The sequence below is a fragment of the Petromyzon marinus genome, chromosome 33 (assembly GCF_048934315.1).
Source record: "Petromyzon marinus isolate PM22_M1 ecotype Great Lakes invasive population chromosome 33, UKy_Petmar_22M1.pri1.0, whole genome shotgun sequence".
NCBI lineage: Eukaryota > Metazoa > Chordata > Hyperoartia > Petromyzontiformes > Petromyzontidae > Petromyzon > Petromyzon marinus.
This window is the reverse complement of record NC_133699.1, coordinates 14,336,827-14,355,229: the sequence shown is the minus strand read 5'-3', so window position 1 is coordinate 14,355,229 and position 18,403 is coordinate 14,336,827. Positions and strand designations below refer to the sequence as shown.

At 48.3% G+C, this 18,403-nt stretch overlaps 1 protein-coding gene across 1 annotated transcript in view; it reads left to right on the top strand.

The window, feature by feature from the left end:
• FUT8 (fucosyltransferase 8) overlaps window positions 1–17,439 on the top strand; it is a 32,281-nt gene extending 14,842 nt beyond the window's left edge. Inside the window, exons 5-9 of the mRNA XM_032965260.2 lie at window positions 5,904–6,141; window positions 6,956–7,202; window positions 8,076–8,252; window positions 8,885–9,035; window positions 12,293–17,439. Of these exons, the coding sequence (XP_032821151.1) occupies window positions 5,904–6,141; window positions 6,956–7,202; window positions 8,076–8,252; window positions 8,885–9,035; window positions 12,293–12,631 (1,152 nt within the window). The 3' untranslated portion in view covers window positions 12,632–17,439. The remainder of the gene's footprint in view (window positions 1–5,903; window positions 6,142–6,955; window positions 7,203–8,075; window positions 8,253–8,884; window positions 9,036–12,292) is intronic.
• Window positions 17,440–18,403: the final 964 nt, after the last annotated feature.

The following is an 18,403-nucleotide window of genomic DNA, read 5'->3' as shown; positions in this document are numbered from 1 at the left end:
TCACGGCTTTTCCCTCGCGATGCTTCCGCTGCCAACGTCCGTTGCGACGGGGAGGGCCGCGCGGGTGCTTGGTGAAGTCGCGCTACTGTTGGGTGCCTGTGAAAAAACTTAAATCTGGGCTCTGCCATTAACAATCACAGTTGGACGCTGAGCTGTGAGGTTCGCTTGCAAATTGCGTTTTGGCGCACAACCTAGGCCTGTTGACGCACTCGTGCAATGATCACCATAGCAACAGGTCTAGGTTTCACCCGGACATCCTAGGAAGTGAGCGCCTGTGTTCAGGTGGCAGGAGTTGAGTTTGCGCCGAGGTCTGGTACGCAGTGTTTTGTGGTTGGGCGTTATTGCGCAAGAGACGCGGGGGGGTCGGGGGGGGGTTGGGGGGGCACCGTTGCGATCGACCCCCGGTCTGACCGAGAGACGTGTCTGCATTTGCTCTGTGGAGGGGGAAGGTGGCGACCCTCGGGGGGAGGGGGGCACGGTGGTGAATCGCTGCACTCCGGGCAGCAAAGGCTGATGGGTAATTTGTGCTGTTGCTGCTAATCAGCTACATATCGATTGTTTGCGCTGTGATGCGTCTATTATCTAAATCTGTGGTACGGACGTCATACTGTGACTTTTTGTAGTTGCTTTAGAATTCTTGGTTCGTTGTGAGATATTGAAAATGCACTTACTGAAAATGAATTTGTAGGCAAACCACTTAACGTCATCTGATGACAGACAATACTACGTCTCTTCTCCAGAGTAACGTGTTACCTGATCATTATCATCTATTCTTGCGTCTATTATCTAAATCTGTGGTACGGACCTCATACTGTGACTTTTTGTAGTTGCTTTAGAATTCTTGGTTCGTTGTGAGATATTGAAAATGCACTTACTGAAAATGAATTTGTAGGCAAACCACTTAACGTCATCTGATGACAGACAATACTATGTCTCTTCTCCAGAGTAACGTGTTATTTGATCATTATCATCTAGTCTTGTGATTCCCTTAAGTTATTTAAACTCATTCCATCTTTTGGAAATTGTAATATTCTGACTAAATCATATTTCATGGCTATAGTCTGTTTGGTTTGTAAAAAACATTCACAAATCTGGGACATGATGATTTCTAATCACATTATCAGCTACATTTTTCAAACGTGGCTTTTCAATTGCTTTTTGTGACTGTTTATTCAACACTCCCACATCAGATTCATGAAACTAAAATTTAGAGGTGGCTGTGCGGCCCAGGGAGATCGGGAGCGCCGAGCTGGCTCTGCTGAGCCACCTGGGTTCGACTCCAGGTAGCCGGGCTCCCAAGCGGAGCGAGTCCGTTGGTCTCGACCGCGGCCTCCGATGACTTTACGCTCAAAACGTTTCACGACCAATTTGGGGTTTTTCATTTACCTTCGCTTAAATTCCAGCTCGGGGAATTAACAGTTGTCAGCTTTACTGGCTTGCATCAAAGAAGCTCCCGCAGGGTTTTTTGTTACGGACGTGTAGGTTGGCGGCGGCGGTGTTCAGGAAGCGGTCGGGGTGATGCATTGCCAGCTGTAAGAGAGATGTTAACTACTCGCCCAGTATGCAGGAGGGCGCATGAGTTGGATCCCGACCCTGACGCCTGCAGCTGTATATTTGGAGTCTGCGTGTTCTCTCTCCCCGTGGTTGCGTGGATTTTTCTCCGGGTCCTCCGGTTTTTCCCCTCCACATTTAGAATCGACATGCGTCTCGACTATTTGGCTGCTGTACATTTCCACGTGATGATAAACCACTTCGTTGAGCTATCATTTGTGGCCAGGAGGCTTCTGACAAAGAGCTACACAGCTCAGTGGGGCTTAGCTGGTACAATAAAAATAGTTTTAAGTCGTTTTACGGAGATTTCTTCGTCTCTTGAGATCACGCCAATTACGTAATTAGAAATAAATGAATCAAAAAATGATTGTCTAAACATATTAACCAACTCTGATCTCTTGGTGTTCCATGTCATGACAGTGCTGCTGGGTGCTTCGAGGATGGGACATCTCCATCGCTCTCGCTTCAGCTTCCTTATCTTGAGAAACATCTTTGAATATGATTTTTTTTTATCATTGTAATCACCAAGCGTAGTTCGGTTTTCCAGCATGCTTTAATGTCTGAATCACAATGACGCATCCCCTGTGATTACAAAAAATAGTTTTTGCTCCAACCATTTGTGTGTGTCCCTAATCTGATTGCAATAAAATTAAGTCCAAATTTCTTTTTACATTTTCATGGTCAGTTATCGGAATAAATCCACCAAACTGGCAGAGAAATGAAACGTATTTATGGAGGAAAACTCACGCGCTGTGTCCTCCGCGCAGAGCGGGCCTTGGGCCTTTAGCCGTTGGCGCACTGTGCACGCTAACAGCTCGCAGGGCCAGCCCGAGGTGACATTCGGCATCGGACCCTTGAAATGAAGTTCATACGAGGAATCCGCCTGCGGGAATTAAATATAGGTTTATGCCCACCTCTAACTGCTTGGCCCTGCCTCTTGATCACGCCCGCATGCTTGGGGGGTGGGAGCGCACGAGCCGACGCACGGCTTTTAAAATATATCAGACTGCCTGAGCAGCAGTGGTGCAAAGCAGCTTGGCTTGTCCACCATGTGACCGTTTGTGCATCCTACTGCGGCGGAAGTTCATCCCTCCAGTCGAGATAAAATGAGTACAGCAGTTCCCTCGGTTTACAATGTCATCGATTAACGATCGGCCCTCCCATGGGGGGGGGGGGGGTCCCATTGTCTCTATTAACTAAACGTTTTACGATATCACGCGGCCGCCAATTTCGGCCAATCGGAGCGCTCTTAAGTGGACTCGGCAGACCTCGGCCAATCAGCGATGACCTTTTATAAGCGTTTTGAGAGCAACTGGCTGCTCGCTTTTCAATGTCTCATCTTCTTAGCCTCAGGTAATCGTTGTTATTTTATGCTCTGTGTGCCTTCATGCTCTATCCATTATTTTTCCATGTTTATATTAATGCTTTGATGTTCTCAGAACATATATTTATAAAAAGTGCGTGTTTAAATATTATAAACTATGCTCTTAGGATGACAAAGGCCAACTTTCCATCGTCTTGGAACGTATTAAGTCTTTAACATGTGATTAACGATCATTTCAGTTAACGATGGCTTTCGTTGAACCAATCTTTATCGTTAACCGAGGGACCACTGTACCAGTTTTCAGGGAAGTCAACAGTGGGTGTGCTTTTGGTGGGTTTGCCCCCACCATAGGAATGTGGAATTTCCACCATGAAATAGGGGATGAGCACTGCCTCCTTCCATGCTCATATGAGCAGCAGGAATCACTTCGTTTTATTGTCAAGACAGACCAGAAATAACATTTCCTAGTCACTACACTCCCACCTGATGGACAAATTTACGCTGGAAACTCACATCACTGTTTGCAAAACAATTTCCAAAAAGAACTCTTTGAGTGTGACACTGCGATACTAATGAACGTTTGAAATTGTTTCTAATAAACAAGAAGGCCTTTTTCCCTGTTGCTTAAATATTAACTGCCCGTTCCCATCTGCCTTTCCGATTGTGCGATTGGTATCATGTCGTGTTTTTCGGTAAAGTCACGTAGGTAAAACAAATTAAAATAAATTGGAATAAAATAAAAGAAACAATTAAAACACGACGTTTCGGAGGCAAAGCAAGCTTCCGTCTTCAGGTGGGACCAGTCACAGCAAAATCACTTGGTGCAGTGTCGCGGTGTGTTAGAGAGCGGCTCACAGAAGCAGATGTCACAGAACTGCTGCAAGTGACCTCTCTTCTGTGTCCACAATGGACTGGCTGCGCTTCCCCTCGCGCTCCGTTGCCAAATATTTTCGTTTGCACGGCTGTAAAGCTCACAGTTTAAATTATCAAAAACTGCAACTATTGCGCATTTAAGTGAGAAAAACTACCTCATCATGATGTGTTTCGTGGGGTCATTAGCGGCCTGGCCGACACCCTTGACACTTTTCATCCGTGAGAGAAAAAAATGTTACAGGATTAAGCTTTACCCTTTCTGGAAATTGATGTTAAAAACACCAAATTCAGACAAGGAATAATGTCTGCATTAACCACGTATACTTGTGGTGAACATGCAAACAAACAACATGCTCTGGCAGTATATGATTGTCTTTGAAACTGATTGGTCGACACCAGAGACAGCTTTCTTTAGAGCCTAGTCTCAAACAGTTTTAGACCAGAGGACGCTAAAAGGCGAACAGCACAAAGACAATGGCACTATCAGGGCATTGAGAGCTCGGTGTGAGCAGCAGCTACCTCATGGGACCTTATTTTATTGACGACTTTATTTTTCTTGTGCTGTTGCGCGCGGTTGCAATTTACCCTCCGCAGTCGCCGTTGGCCGCTGAGGTCGTGATGGGTTCCTTTTTTCACCCCTGTTGCTCCGTTGTCCCCCCTTGTACCGTTCCGTTGTGATATGCGCACCGATGCCGACTTTTATTGTGGGCGATAATAATAATTTACATTTGTAAGGTGCCTTCCACTAATGTCTCAATGTTTCCTTTGAAGGATAAGGAAAGTGCCAAGAGAGATGGAGAAGATAAATAGAATAAACTGACTGAAGAAAATGTCAGTTTAACACGTAGGAGGCTTTCGCGACCAATTTTATTCATAAAGATTTTTTGGGTTCGATCTCCTAAGTATAAATGTTGTGTCGTAACCCTCCGCCACCCGACAGAGCCAGTAAGGTTTGTCACGGAAACAAAACGCGTCAATTAGTTTACTACTTCAGCCCACTGGTGTGTTGGAGAGTAAATCCACAACATTTACAATTTGAGGACAACGCGCGATTATGCCGGATGTAATTACCAGTGAAACGTCGTACTCAAATTGTAAATGTTGTGGAATTACTCTCTAACACACCGGTGGGCTGAAGTAGTAAACTAATTGCCGCGTTGTTTACATGACAAACCTTACTGGCTCTGTCGGGTGGTGGAGGGTTACGACACATTTATACTTAGGCGATCTAACCCAAAAACCTTTATGATTGATAAAATGTGTTTTAAGACGAGACTTAAAAGAATCCACATTTCGGATAACATTTCCAACGGTAGGGAATTCCACAACCGTGGCGCAGACAGCGATTGGCCGCTCACCTCAGGAGCACAGCCGGGATCGAGGTCCGCACAGAAAGGCGGAGTCTGCAGATCTTAACGACCTTGGGGGGGTGTACGGATGAATTATTGGCACGTAGAATGAAGATTGATTGGTTATAATACAAGCACATGTATAAGCATCCTACCCAGTGAGATGAGCTAAAACGCGATCATGAACACACGGGAGATCATCGATTATAATCGATCATTATCGGGCGGCTTCGGGGGGGAGGGGACGCCGGATTTTCAAAAACGTCGGATAATCACTAAACATTATTTAAAAGAGTTTATTTTTGTACATTCTTGTATGACATGTTTTTAGGTGTTGTGTTCTTTTCGTGTTTTAAATTAGTTTACTCTGAAATTGCCATAAATAAACATACAAATAGACACAAATAAATATCCTACCGTAAAAAGTTACCGTATTTACTGTACCGTACTTACCACTCCAATCTCGAAGACTCTGCAACGGCATGATGGACATACTGCAGTATTTTCATTGTTTAAGTTGTATGTGGTGTATAATGTACTGCATCTAATGTTTGACACCGAAATCAAGCATGCCGATGTTAAGGGATCGGTCCGGGATCGCCGGATAATGTTGCACGCCGGATAATCGACGCCCAAATAAATGTTCATTATCGTGCTTTAGCTCTGATCTCGTGGCTATTGTTCACAATTGCACCCAATTTAAAAACAACAATGATATTATTTAGTCATCGCAAGCACGATGTTAATGTCTCCCAAAGTGCGTCGCCGACATTTCCCACTGTTCGTCGCCACCGTCCCCAATGCAGAACCCGAAAGACTGCCGCACGGCACGCAAGCTGGTGTGCAACATCAACAAGGGCTGCGGCTACGGCTGCCAGCTGCACCACGTCGTCTACTGCTTCATGATCGCCTACGGCACGCAGCGCACCATGATCCTCGAGTCCAGGGGCTGGCGCTACAGCCCCAAAGGCTTCGAGAAGTTCTTCCAGCCCGTCAGCGAGACGTGCAGGGACCGCTCTGGGAAGAGCACAGGCCACTGGTCCGGTAAGCGGCGGCGTCTCTCGCTGCGTTTCGTTACCCCATCGCCACCGCTCGTGAATCGCCGCACTCGCCACCGCTGTAACAGCGCTGTAACAGCGCCACGTGTGGGTTTCCCGTGAATGGATTTGACACGGGACGAGTGAGGGATGATTATGTGGATCGCTGTACAGGTGAGGCAGTGGAGCAAGTGGTAATTGTGTGGATCGCTGTACAGGTGAGGCAGTGGAGTGAGTGTGGATCGCTGTACAGGTGAGGCAGTGAAGCGAGTGGTAATCGTGTGGATCGCTGTACAGGTGAGGCAGTGGAGTGAGTGTGGGTTTCCCGTGAATGGGTTTGACACGGGACGAGTGAGGGATGATTATGTGGATCGCTGTACAGGTGAGGCAGTGGAGCAAGTGGTAATTGTGTGGATCGCTGTACAGGTGAGGCAGTGGAGTGAGTGTGGATCGCTGTACAGGTGAGGCAGTGAAGTGAGTGGTAATCGTGTGGATCGCTGTACAGGTGAGGCAGTGGAGCAAGTGGTAATTGTGTGGATCGCTGTACAGGTGAGGCAGTGGAGTGAGTGTGGATCACTGTACAGGTGAGGCAGTGGAGCGAGTGGTAATCGTGTGGATCGCTGTACAGGTGAGGCAGTGGAGCGAGTGGTAATCGTGTGGATCGCTGTACAGGTGAAGCAGTGGAGTGGTAATCGTGTGGATCGCTGTACAGGTGAGGCAGTGGAGTGAGTGGTAATTGTGTGGATCGCTGTACAGGTGAGGCAGTGGAGCGAGTGGTAATCGTGTTTGTTGCTGAGCGTCGTGTGTTGCTGCGCTTGCAGGAGAGGCGAATGACCGTGACGTGCAGGTCGTGGAGCTGCCGATCGTGGACAGTCTCCACCCCCGGCCCCCTTACCTGCCTCTGGCCGTGCCGGAGGACCTGTGGGAGCGCGTCTCACGCCTGCATGGCGACCCCTCCGTGTGGTGGGTTTCCCAGTTCATCAAGTTCTTGGTGCGACCGCAGCCTCAGCTTGAGCAAGAGATTCAACAGAACGCGGAGAAGATGGGCTTTGAGCATCCCATTGTCGGGTGCGTAAAGCACCGCACCGCACGCAGACGACACGACTCGATGTTTGAACGCGCGCAGAGCGCACGTTCCCTCGCGTATTTGTATTCCTGAAATGTATTCGTTTGGTCAAAGTATACCAACTAGTTTTTTTTTAAATGTCGCCCGTAGCCGATACAAAAATAATAAAACCTCAACCATGCATTCGTACAGTTAATGCCGTCTCATTAGAGAATAATTATCGTAGGCTGACATGTCAAGAAATGGCCCTTCATCAGAGCACAAACTGAGAGCGGAGAGAGATGGACTTTATAGTTGGAGACGACATTTTTAACAAATGTTTAAATTCGCCTGGTGGCGCTTTAGTGCAGTGCGTCTAGGAGATTTTCCATGTCGATGTCGCTACGGCGAGTGTAGCACAGCTTGCGTGACCAATGACGGCGACGTGACGGGTTGGCACCGCTCACGTCCGGCACGCTTGGTGAGAGAAGACAGCAGTTTGTGAACGGCATCGATGTCATCAATAGAGCGTGGATTAAAACTTAGGATCCAGATTTAAAGCTTAGTCTGACCTTAGTCTGACCTTAGTCTGACCTTAGTCTGACCCAGCTGCCATGAACAAACGCGCGTTCACCGTCTCACTTGTCAATCACTGCATAACGATAGGAACCGATTCCACACCTCCACGGCCGACAGTCTGCCTCGTTTTTGCTCCGGCGCCTTACTTATGAGTCATATCCGTTTGTCTGTGAACACCGTTGAAGGGGGGCCGGGTGGCGAGGGTGAATCGCCAGTCGATGTCCCAGAAACCCTTCCCAATTTAGGGTGGCGGCTGCGTCTTAGCGAGAGCCGGCGCATCCGGTGGCGCGCACCGACGGGCCTGTGCACGTCCGCAGGGTTCACGTGCGGCGCACGGACAAGGTGGGCACGGAGGCGGCGTTCCACGCCATCGAGGAGTACATGAGCCACGTGGAGGAGCACTACGAGCTGCTGGCTCGCAGCGCCCCGGTGGAGGTGAAGCGTGTCTACCTGGCCACCGACGACCCGGGCCTGCTCGCCGAGGCCAAAGCCAAGTACGCGGCCCCCCCCTTCCGTGGGCGACTCCCGCTCGGAAGGGCCCACGTCCCCGAGCGGATAACGTTCGTCATTCGCGGTCCGTTGTTGATCCGCTGCTAGAAGAAGCCCCTTCCCCGACGCGCGACAAAGTGATCGTCGGCATTGCAGCGGAGAATTTATGTACTGAAGTAAACAAGCAAACAAAACGCCAACTTCCTGTTTGCTTTTTCTCCACGTTAAACATGAAGGTTAACAGAACTCCAGTAATCCACGCTCCACTAATCCGTGAATCCCCGTAATTTGCGGATTATTGGCGGATCGCGACTCCTCCCGTAATCCGCAGCGCACGGCGGTCGGTTGGAAAACGCTTCGCGGACCGCAATCCGTGACCCGTGGATGTCGGCGGGTTATCATGGAACTGCAGGAGTAGAGCAGCAGGGAAATACGGAGGGGAAAGTTTTCTAATTTTATTTATTGAGAAATTTTACTTTTTTTGTTTTGCATCAACACGGACGAGCTGTGCTAACACGCATTGTTCAGGAGAGACTATTTAAGCTTTTTATATTTAAAAAAAAATTACTTGGAAAATTTTGTATTCCTTTGCGCGTCCTAAGCCTCTCACTCGCGTGTTTGCGTGCGTCCACTGCAGGTACCCGAGTTACGTGTTCATCAGCGATAACGCCATCTCACGCTCGGCCGGCCTGCAGAACCGCTACTCGGAGCAGTCCCTCATCGGGGTCATCATGGACGTGCACTTCCTGGCACACAGCGACTTCCTCGTCTGCACCTTCTCCTCCCAGGTGACCCCCGACGCTGTGTGGCCACGCGCTCAGCTCGCCCGTGCGAACGCGACCGTCACACGATTCGTTGCTGACCGAGCGTCCCTCTCAAGGGCGCTGCACACGCGACAATCAACTCGCAGTCGCGCCTCCCATTAACACGGTTGGATACGAACGGTGCGCAAAGAAATTCAGTATTAATGCGTACATCACAGCTCACACGTTTGAAAGGGCACTCCCAGTGGCAGCCTTCCCTGTGCGACGCACAGTAATTTGGTACCTCGCTTGCAAAGGTGGGGCATTGGTCTCCCATTCAGAGGCGATGATTGCTTTGTGCATCCTGGCCACTTGACTTCTCAACTTGGTTTTACAAAAAAACGGAAGTAAACTCATCAAACTACGGATACATTTATTTTGTATGGCGTTTGAGAAAAGCAACTGACGAAAACACTGCAACTGCGTGTGCAGTCTGGTCACCAATTCGATGGCATCGGTGTAGTTTCATGCAGAGCGTGTTCGTACCTCCCGTGAGAGCGAATAACGGGCAACGCTCGGTTACGCGATCAGCGGATGGCACGTTCATAAGAGGCCAACTCTCCCACTTGTGAAAGAATTGGCTTCACCTGCCATGGGTTTCCATGCACACCACCGGGCTAGCACCGCTTGCAGTCGAATAGCAATGCAATCATTGAACGCAAGCGAAACTCGCGAGCGATTCTGAAACGCTTCCCAACGTTGTTGAAGTTCGCCGTTTGAATCCAACGTCCGTCCTGGTTAATACTTGCGGGTGTATTAACCGTACACCCGCAAGTACTCACCATAGACCCGTACCTAGGATTAGCACAGTTGGCTACATACGGTGCAAAAGACGTTCAACATCTGCTTTACGGTAGATGCTCAAAATTAGGCAAATTTTAAAAATTGCACTGTCAATTTCACATTTGCAATCTACATAGCAATCATCGTCCTGTGCTGCTAAAACTTTGCAGGATCCTCTTGAAAAAAAGAGTTGGGGGAGTCAGGTTTTTTGGTTAGGCTTCTTCTTTTGCATGGCAGGATGGAAAAGCACCGGTGATTAAACAGGTTAAGAGTTGAACACTTCAGTGTTTTCCAACCAATCCGAGGAGGAGGCAGCAGTAGACGCTATGTGGGTCGCAGCGACACTGCCGGGACACTCCACGGATGGCGCGGTCCGTCGACGATGCCTTTGATGGTTTAGACTTCACCACAGCCGCAGTTCGGCGATTCTGCGATCTTCCGTTTGCCGATGTCCGAGCACGGTGTGGCGAGGACCGCGGTCGTCGTGGGAGAGAGAAACCCGGAGGCGCTTCCACCCTCGCGTCCTCCACGAGGTGTTAGTGCTGCCACGTCCACGCCCAGCCCACCATCACGTGCGGCGAGTGCCGACGTCTTCTTTTTCGGCCGCTTGGATGTCAGCCGACGGCTTGGCGATTCTTCTAGGTCTCGTTGGAGCTGCGGACCGATGTTGTCCTTAAGCTGTGGTACTACTCCCCGGGTCGTCACGGCATCGCGCCGGACGTTGGCTGGGAGCAATGTTCACTGCACGGGGAGCCGCGGCGGTGGAGCGGAGCTCGGGGGTGCAGTCGCCAACGACGATCAGCAGCGCGGTGTTGATTTCGGCATCGCGTGAGAGCTGGCGCTGCATGCCGGCGGCCCAGGGCTCCGTCCGCGGTGGAGGGGGGGACCAGAGCTTGCATCGACATCTTCAACGTGCGGGCGTCGCTTGCCCCACGTTGTTCATATGTAGTAAACGAGCATAATAATAATAATGTGTTTTTCTACAGAAGCATTCTTTTTATAAAGATGCATATACAATTGTTACCTCGGTATACGTTGTTAATTCGTTCCAGAAGGTAGGAGGACTTATACCGAAAATGACGTAAATACCAAACGAGTTTTTCCCATAAGAAATAAAGGGAAAGGAAATAATCCGTTCCAGAGTATAAGAAATTATATTTTATATGGCATATTATACATTAATGTGGTTGTATAACATAATGTAGACACTACTTAGTACTAAAATGCATACATACATTAAAATGACAAATAACACGTGAAAATGCACAGTTATGTGCACTGAACGAGATCTACAGGCAGACTGAGGAGCGGCGCTTTGTCTCAGTCGTGAACGGGGTCTACGCGGCTACGCGGCGACTCATCCAGACCCATACAAGTTCTAGCAAGACGTCGTATCCCTAGCAAGACGTCGTATCCCAAGCAAGACGTCGTACCCCAAGCAAGACGTCGTACCCCAAGCAAGACGTTGTATCCCAAGCAAGACGTCTTATTACAAGACGTTGTATCACAAGCAAGACGTTGTATCCCAAGCAAGATGTGGTATCACAAGCAAGATGTCGTACCCCAAGACGTCGTATCACAAGCAAGACGTCGTATCACAAGCAAGACGTCGTATCACAAGCAAGACGTCGTACCCCAAGCAAGACGTTGTATCCCAAGACGTCGTACCCCAAGCAAGACGTCGTATCCCAAGACATTTTTTTCTCGTCAAGACACGACGTATGCCAAATTCGCCGTATTCCAAAGCGGTCGTATACCGAGGTATGACTGTATACCCTATGTGACATCACAAATCAGACGTTAACTAGAAAATGGAAAATGTGCAAAGAAGCATGGAGAGGTGCACGCTTAAAACTACGCTGAAAGACAGAAAGAGGAACACATCGATTACAGAGCACACACCGCTCAAAGACATCATGTTGACTGTTAATTAGTGGGCTTTGGCCAATTAAGAAGGGCTGCTGGCCACTGGTTGAGAATAATAACCGAGTGGCAGCCAATGGAGAGAACGTGCCGGAGAGTGCGTCCACCGAGGAGACGGACCGATGAAATCAGCTCCTCGCCTACAGGGGCTGGGTGGATTTGTACAACGCAGGACTCTGTGGTGTTGCAAAGACTGACACCGGACTACTAAGGCAGGTCAACAGAACGAAGCGCTTGTCAATTCCACAGTCTCTTCACAAACGCCTTTTGAGGCTGCTTTCCTTCTGCCCTCCTGCTGATGTTTTTCTTGTGACTACTAACTTACCGATGAGATGATGTGTGTCAAAACCGGTCCAGAGGTCCTTAGTATTGAGCCAGTGCTCCTGAAATAATTCACTCGCAGAAGGCTGCGTGGGGCTGATGAGTGTAAAAAATAATCCTTTCTACTTTATACACGGAGGATGAGATATGAGAGGAAGGCATATTGTCTGCTCAAGTATTCATGTCGCTGGTTGTTGTTGTCTTTGTTACCACAGGTGTGTCGCGTGGCATATGAGATCATGCAGACCCTGCACACGGACGCGTCCGCCTCGTTCCGTTCGCTCGACGACATCTACTACTTCGGGGGGCAGAACGCCCACAACCAGGCGGCGGTCTACCGCCACGAGCCGCGCTCGCCCGACGAGATCGCCCTGGAGCCGGGCGACACGGTGGGAGTGGCGGGTAACCACTGGGACGGATACTCCAAGGGGGTGAACCGTCGCACGGGCCGAATGGGACTCTACCCCTCCTACAAGGTGCAGGAGAGGGTGGAGGTCGTCAAGTACCCCTCCTACCCCGAGGCCGACCGGATACGTCTGCAAAAGCAGCACTAGCAGTCGAGCAACAGGCGGGGGGGGGACCGTCACCGTCCAGCAGCAGCAGCAGCGAGAGACTGCGTTACCCGGAATCGCGAGTTGTAATTGAAGAATCAAAAGACAGACGAGAGAGAGACTGCATTCTGTGAATGAATTTAAACAAAAGACTACCATGAAATGAAGAAATAAACTACTGCTGGCGATGCTGTTTACTTGCTATTGCTTTGTATTTCATTGGCAGTCTTAAGGCAAGTCTTGTGGTAAGCGCGCCAGGCGATTTGCATTTGTGACAAGACTGATGAGCATTTGGAAGTAATTTTTCAGCCTTTATAATCACGAGTGCAAAGTGCAGCTCCGGAATTGCCACTTAAACAGTTAGGTTGTTTGTGGTTCACTGTTATTTGTTATTTTTTTGTCAAGAACTGTGTCTGTAAAGCTTTAACCTGGCTGTCTTGTGTTACGTGAGGGATGGGGGGGTGTGTTGGACGAGTTGATCATTATCTGGGCTTGTAAACTTGTTACATTCCTTTATCAAACACCATGCATCTCCAACACTTGGGTTTTGTTGTTAAGTTCAAGGCAGAGATAGTACCTCAGGGTGCAGCTGGCAGGCTGCCTGGGTGTCCGACTGTGTCGCAAGGCAAGCAGGCGGGGTGGGTACATTCGTGTGGGAGACGCGTGGTGAGAGTCGTGTGGGAGCAGACGTGACGCACTCCCTCCGTGGTGGGAGCCCGCACGTCCAAATAGTCCTTCACCTGGGCCTAATACAGCCTGATCAGGAGAAACCAGCTCGCTACTTTGCCCGATTATAGATCGTAATCCTTGTAAAGCACACATTCATCATGAGAACATTACCTCAATTTTGTACTTGTGCGAGATGTCTGCGTGCAATTCGACACACGCGCTACTCCCGATTGCTGCAATTATCGCCACAGCGCGGACAAAAAAGAAGCAGAGGCAGCGGGATCGTGACTGCACGGCGTTTCCCCTCGATCGGTTGTCTTCTCCCTTTGTGAACTTTGCCTTCGCCGGATCCGGCGTGCGACGAGCCACGTGCAAGAGAGGTGTCCCAAACTTGCCTGGTGTAACAGTTTGATCCGTTTTGGCAAGTTGAGTAGTCTTTGGTTTGGTTAAAGGTGTTTGAAGTCACCGTTTGAGGACATCGTACTACAGCCTGCTCAATATTTTCTGTGGCCTTTTACACAGCATTTGTTCAGCCTTAAAGTGCCATCTTTAGCAGCTGCAAAAAGAGAATGGATTTACGTGCAATGCCCGACAGAGCCACTGTCTTGGGCTCGCTGCGAAGGACTGCAGGTTAGGAGGTTACCGTTGTTAATTCTTTCTTTCACTGGCGAAATTAACACGGGAGAATAATTTGTTTGCAAAATTTCCTAAATATACAACTTAAACAATATCCACTCTTTTGCCCAACTAATTCCAATCAAATGGCAACAGACATACTGTATATTTCAAACATGAAGAAAGTCCTATCTTTCGTCATGAATATCCATTTGTGCTTGATAATGGGTAAGTTGTTGAGAATGTGTGGTTCTCTCTAAGGGCCGATTAAACTTTATGCTGAATGAATGATTCATAGTGCTACTTATACCGCATTTAATGGTCAAAATGTAAATATTGAAGTCCCAATATGAAAGCTGTTCGTCCTACGGCTCACGTTCACTGCAGTTTCCCCTCTGTGGAAATATCGTAGAATAGGAGCTTTTCTCATCGTGCCGGCACCGGCATTGGGCATTGTGAGACGTGCCGGCACGTTTACACCACTGCGTCATTTCTGACAGCAGGAGGGAAGCGAGCAAGCCGGGTTAGCGAGCTCGGCGCGTGACCTTGGCCCCGAGTAGCACGCCGCGGCCTCACTGGGTCGACCCCGGTACCCAAACCCCCATCGATTTCCCGGGCCACGTGGCTCCCTCTCAGAAGAAGCACGTTTGCACAATGTCACCCCTGGCCGCTCTCAGAGCCAGACGTCACGGCGGGTGGGGCGGCGGGGGGGAGAAACTTGATAATGAGATGTGTAGTCAGTGGTGTCCCTCGCTTCGCTTCACTTTTCGGAATGTGTCTTGGTTTAGAAAAAAAGGCAACAAATATTGTAAGCGTGTGTTAACCTCACACAAGCTTAAGTTAAAACATGTATGCTCTTTGCCTCCTGCTGCTAAGGGCAGGGAAAGGGTGCAGGTGCAGTGGAGATGGAGCAGGAAAGGGCCCCTGAGCCCTTTGAGCAATTGTTGACACACAAAGGCCTCAGCTGGGCCCCAACCTGGGCCCGACCTGGGCCCGACCTGGTTCCGACTTGGGCCCTCCGAGACCATTGCGCAGTGGTCCTGGAGATGCAGCACGATTGACTCCTCGTTGCAACATAGAAATGTGACCTTGTGCAAGAACAATTTATCCATTCGGTAACAATGAGAATCTCGTTTAATGTGCTCCACTGTCACAAGACTTTTGGTTTGTGTTGCCAATAGACGATTACATTCACTGGATGATTTTATTTCTCCTAATGTGTTATTTTAACAATTATGTTATCTTCATGGTTATCCTAACCAGGCATTACAGATCCGAGCAATCTACATTGTTTGGAGGATAAGGGTAGCACTTGGACTCTCTGGTTAAATTTACTCAAGTTGCCCGGAGCCCATTTCACTCTCCGTAACAAACTATTGAATGCTGCAATTCCCCCCCCCCCCTCCGTCGTCACTCATGACACGTGACAGTCCTCCCACAGAACATCCAGAATTGTAATCGTCCCTGCAGGAGTTGGTTGTCTTGTACAAGAATTGTTCTCACCAACCTGGCCAGGGATAACTCGCGCGGAATACCTTCAGCAAGGACGAATCTCGATTGCATCTCTCTTCACCACTTTGATTTTATTTTGCGTGCTGTTTGTTCAACACCTGTAACACAGATCATCGCCTCTAAAGCTGTACACTTCTATTAGGAAGTCTGCAACAAAGACACTCGGTCATGTAAGCAAGGGTCGCATACCTGGTTCATAGCTTAAAACAAAATATGCATTTGTTCCACGATTCTGTCATCGGAGGCCTGAAATAAACGTGAACAATCATTTTTGACGGGCTAAAAAATGGATGTTATCAGAAACACAATAATTGTAAGTAGATTAATTGATATTAAATCAATTGCAATATTTAATAGCAAGTTAAAATACCACCTAATTCGCATAAACTTTAATAATTGGAAAGATTTCAATGCATTCAAACGTGCTTAGATTTGTTTCGCCACAAATACCAAGTTTGTAATCATCTTTTATGTTAAAGATTTCTTCTAACGAGTTAACGTCCCCATTCCAGGTAAAACGCATTAATCAGTGGAAAATTACCCATTCAGATGTCTCAGCAAGTCTGGAGTGTTTCAATTGGCACTTTTAAAATTGAGGCTATAAGTGTATTCCAACTGCTACTGAGTAGGACTATATTTTACATTAAATGTGATTTAAAAGGCCAGGTGGCTCAATGGTATAGTGAGCGTCTCTGGGGATTGAGCCGGCCCATCATCTCTCCGTGCCAATAAAATAAAGTACCACTTTGTGGGGAAGTCGACAATGGCTGTCAAATGGATAACCCCCCCCCCCCCCAGCACTTGTTCAGGGGTGTAAACAGGAGATGAGCACCAATTTATCTATGCTCATTTGAGCAGGAAATCACTTTGACTTGTATTGAACACTGAAATCATGCAGCATTTTACGTAAGAGCATGAGCCGTTTCTCTAGTAAACCGCATCGACCCCAAGTATTACCCGGACGCCTAAATCACCCTAGAAACTGAGGTACAACAATATTCGGACAACCCAAGTGTGGCGCCGCGAGCTGACATTCACTGAAATGTTTTATTTCCTGTTGGCACAGACGGTTCCCGTGCGTCTGCACGTGATCCTTATGGCTGTACCCTGGGGTACCAAATAATACAAACTGGCCGAGGCAATTAGGGTAAATATTTTATTTCTGGGACACTATTTTTTTTCCAGGGGTGTTACTTAACTCCGCGACTGGGGTAACCAATCAATCCGAAATGAGTGCCACACTCCGCGATGTCGAAACGCGGCGAGGACGATTGCGCCGAAACCCTGAACGCTCGCACACACCGTGGTGGTGGTGCATCGTGTACAGCTCGTCGAGATGAGTCGATTGCCGCATCGCCGACCATCGACAGACTAAACGTGACTGCATCACGGACATTATGCAAGAGCCGGGGTACTATGGAATCCCGGGGGTACTGCCATAAGGTTCGTATGTTCCCATCTGCAGTGGTGATGTCTATAAATAACACAAGGGAACCTTTTTAAAATCTGCTTCTCTTACCGTGCTGCCGAAAACATTTTCCAAACCGCTTGGCGCTCAAATATTCCAGCTAAAAATGTTGCAGCTAATGGACTTGCTCCAATATTGGCATTTATTTTTGTACTAGTTTTGCACAATTACATCACAGAAGCTATACTGAGTGTTGTTGCGTCATTGTTCAGAATTAGACCAGACCCGCGTGTTCCAGTGTGTTGTGACATGCCGTCCAACAGTCACCAAATATACACACCTCGCTTGGTTGTATTTCCTGGATGCATTTTGGAACCTTTGCTACTTTCTGGCCTGTATATCTACATTTGAAAACCACCCAAATGCCTGTCCAAGGGTCACTGTACAAAAGGGAACGTTCATGATAATTGTCATTGCTGCAAAATTAATGTTTTCCTCTGTGTAAATTCTACTTTTATTTTAAATGATTCCACTATGATTTTTCTGTGCTATCGAATAGAACGTGATTTTTTCATGTCTTGGTGAACAATTAAATAAGTTAAACAGGCTGTGTGTGACGGTAGGTTTGCTATTTTCCACAACGCTGTATGTTGACTGCGTGGCAATTGTCCCGTAACTACTGCGGAGAGTAATGCGCGCACATCTCTACATTTCAGACGTATGAACCTTTCCTGTACGAGTCTGAAATTAGGTCAAGAGGTTATCACGGCCGACGCGACTTCTGCCATATCCCAAACTTGTTGCTGGCTCAACCCCCCGGGGATCTGAGGGCTACTGCAGGTCCCATCACCACTATTACCACCACCTCAACCAAATGTTTTTATTGTCGAGTTGTAAACTATAACGTCAAAATGGAGTTTGGCAGACAGCAAATTCAGACCTCTACCCACCCGGTGTCAAAATGTCCAACATTTAAAAACACAGTTCCCGTGATTGCCGATCTTGTCCACGTTCAGTAAAATGGGCTTTGGGCAGGACTCGTCACGAGAGGGCGTTGATCGGCATAGCCCTGGACTGGACATGTTGGTGCCCTGAACAAGGTTGGCGGGGGGGGGGGGGGCTTCCTTGTTGATGCGGCGCCGGCACCGTCCCACCAACAATTACAGCCACCACCAACAACAATTACAGCCACCACGAACAATTACATCCACCACAATTACATCCACCACAATTACATCCACCACCAACAACAATTACAGCCACCATCACCAACAATTACATCCACCACAATTACAGCCACCACAATTACAGCCACCACCACCAACAATTACAGCCACCAACAATTACATCCACCACAATTACATCCACCACAATTACAGCCACCACCACCAACAATTACAGCCACCACCAACAATTACATCCACCACAATTACATCCACCACAATTACAGCCACCACCAACAATTACATCCACCACAATTACAGCCACCACAATTACATCCACCACAATTACAGCCACCACCAACAATTACAGCCACCACCACCAACAATTACATCCACCACAATTACAGC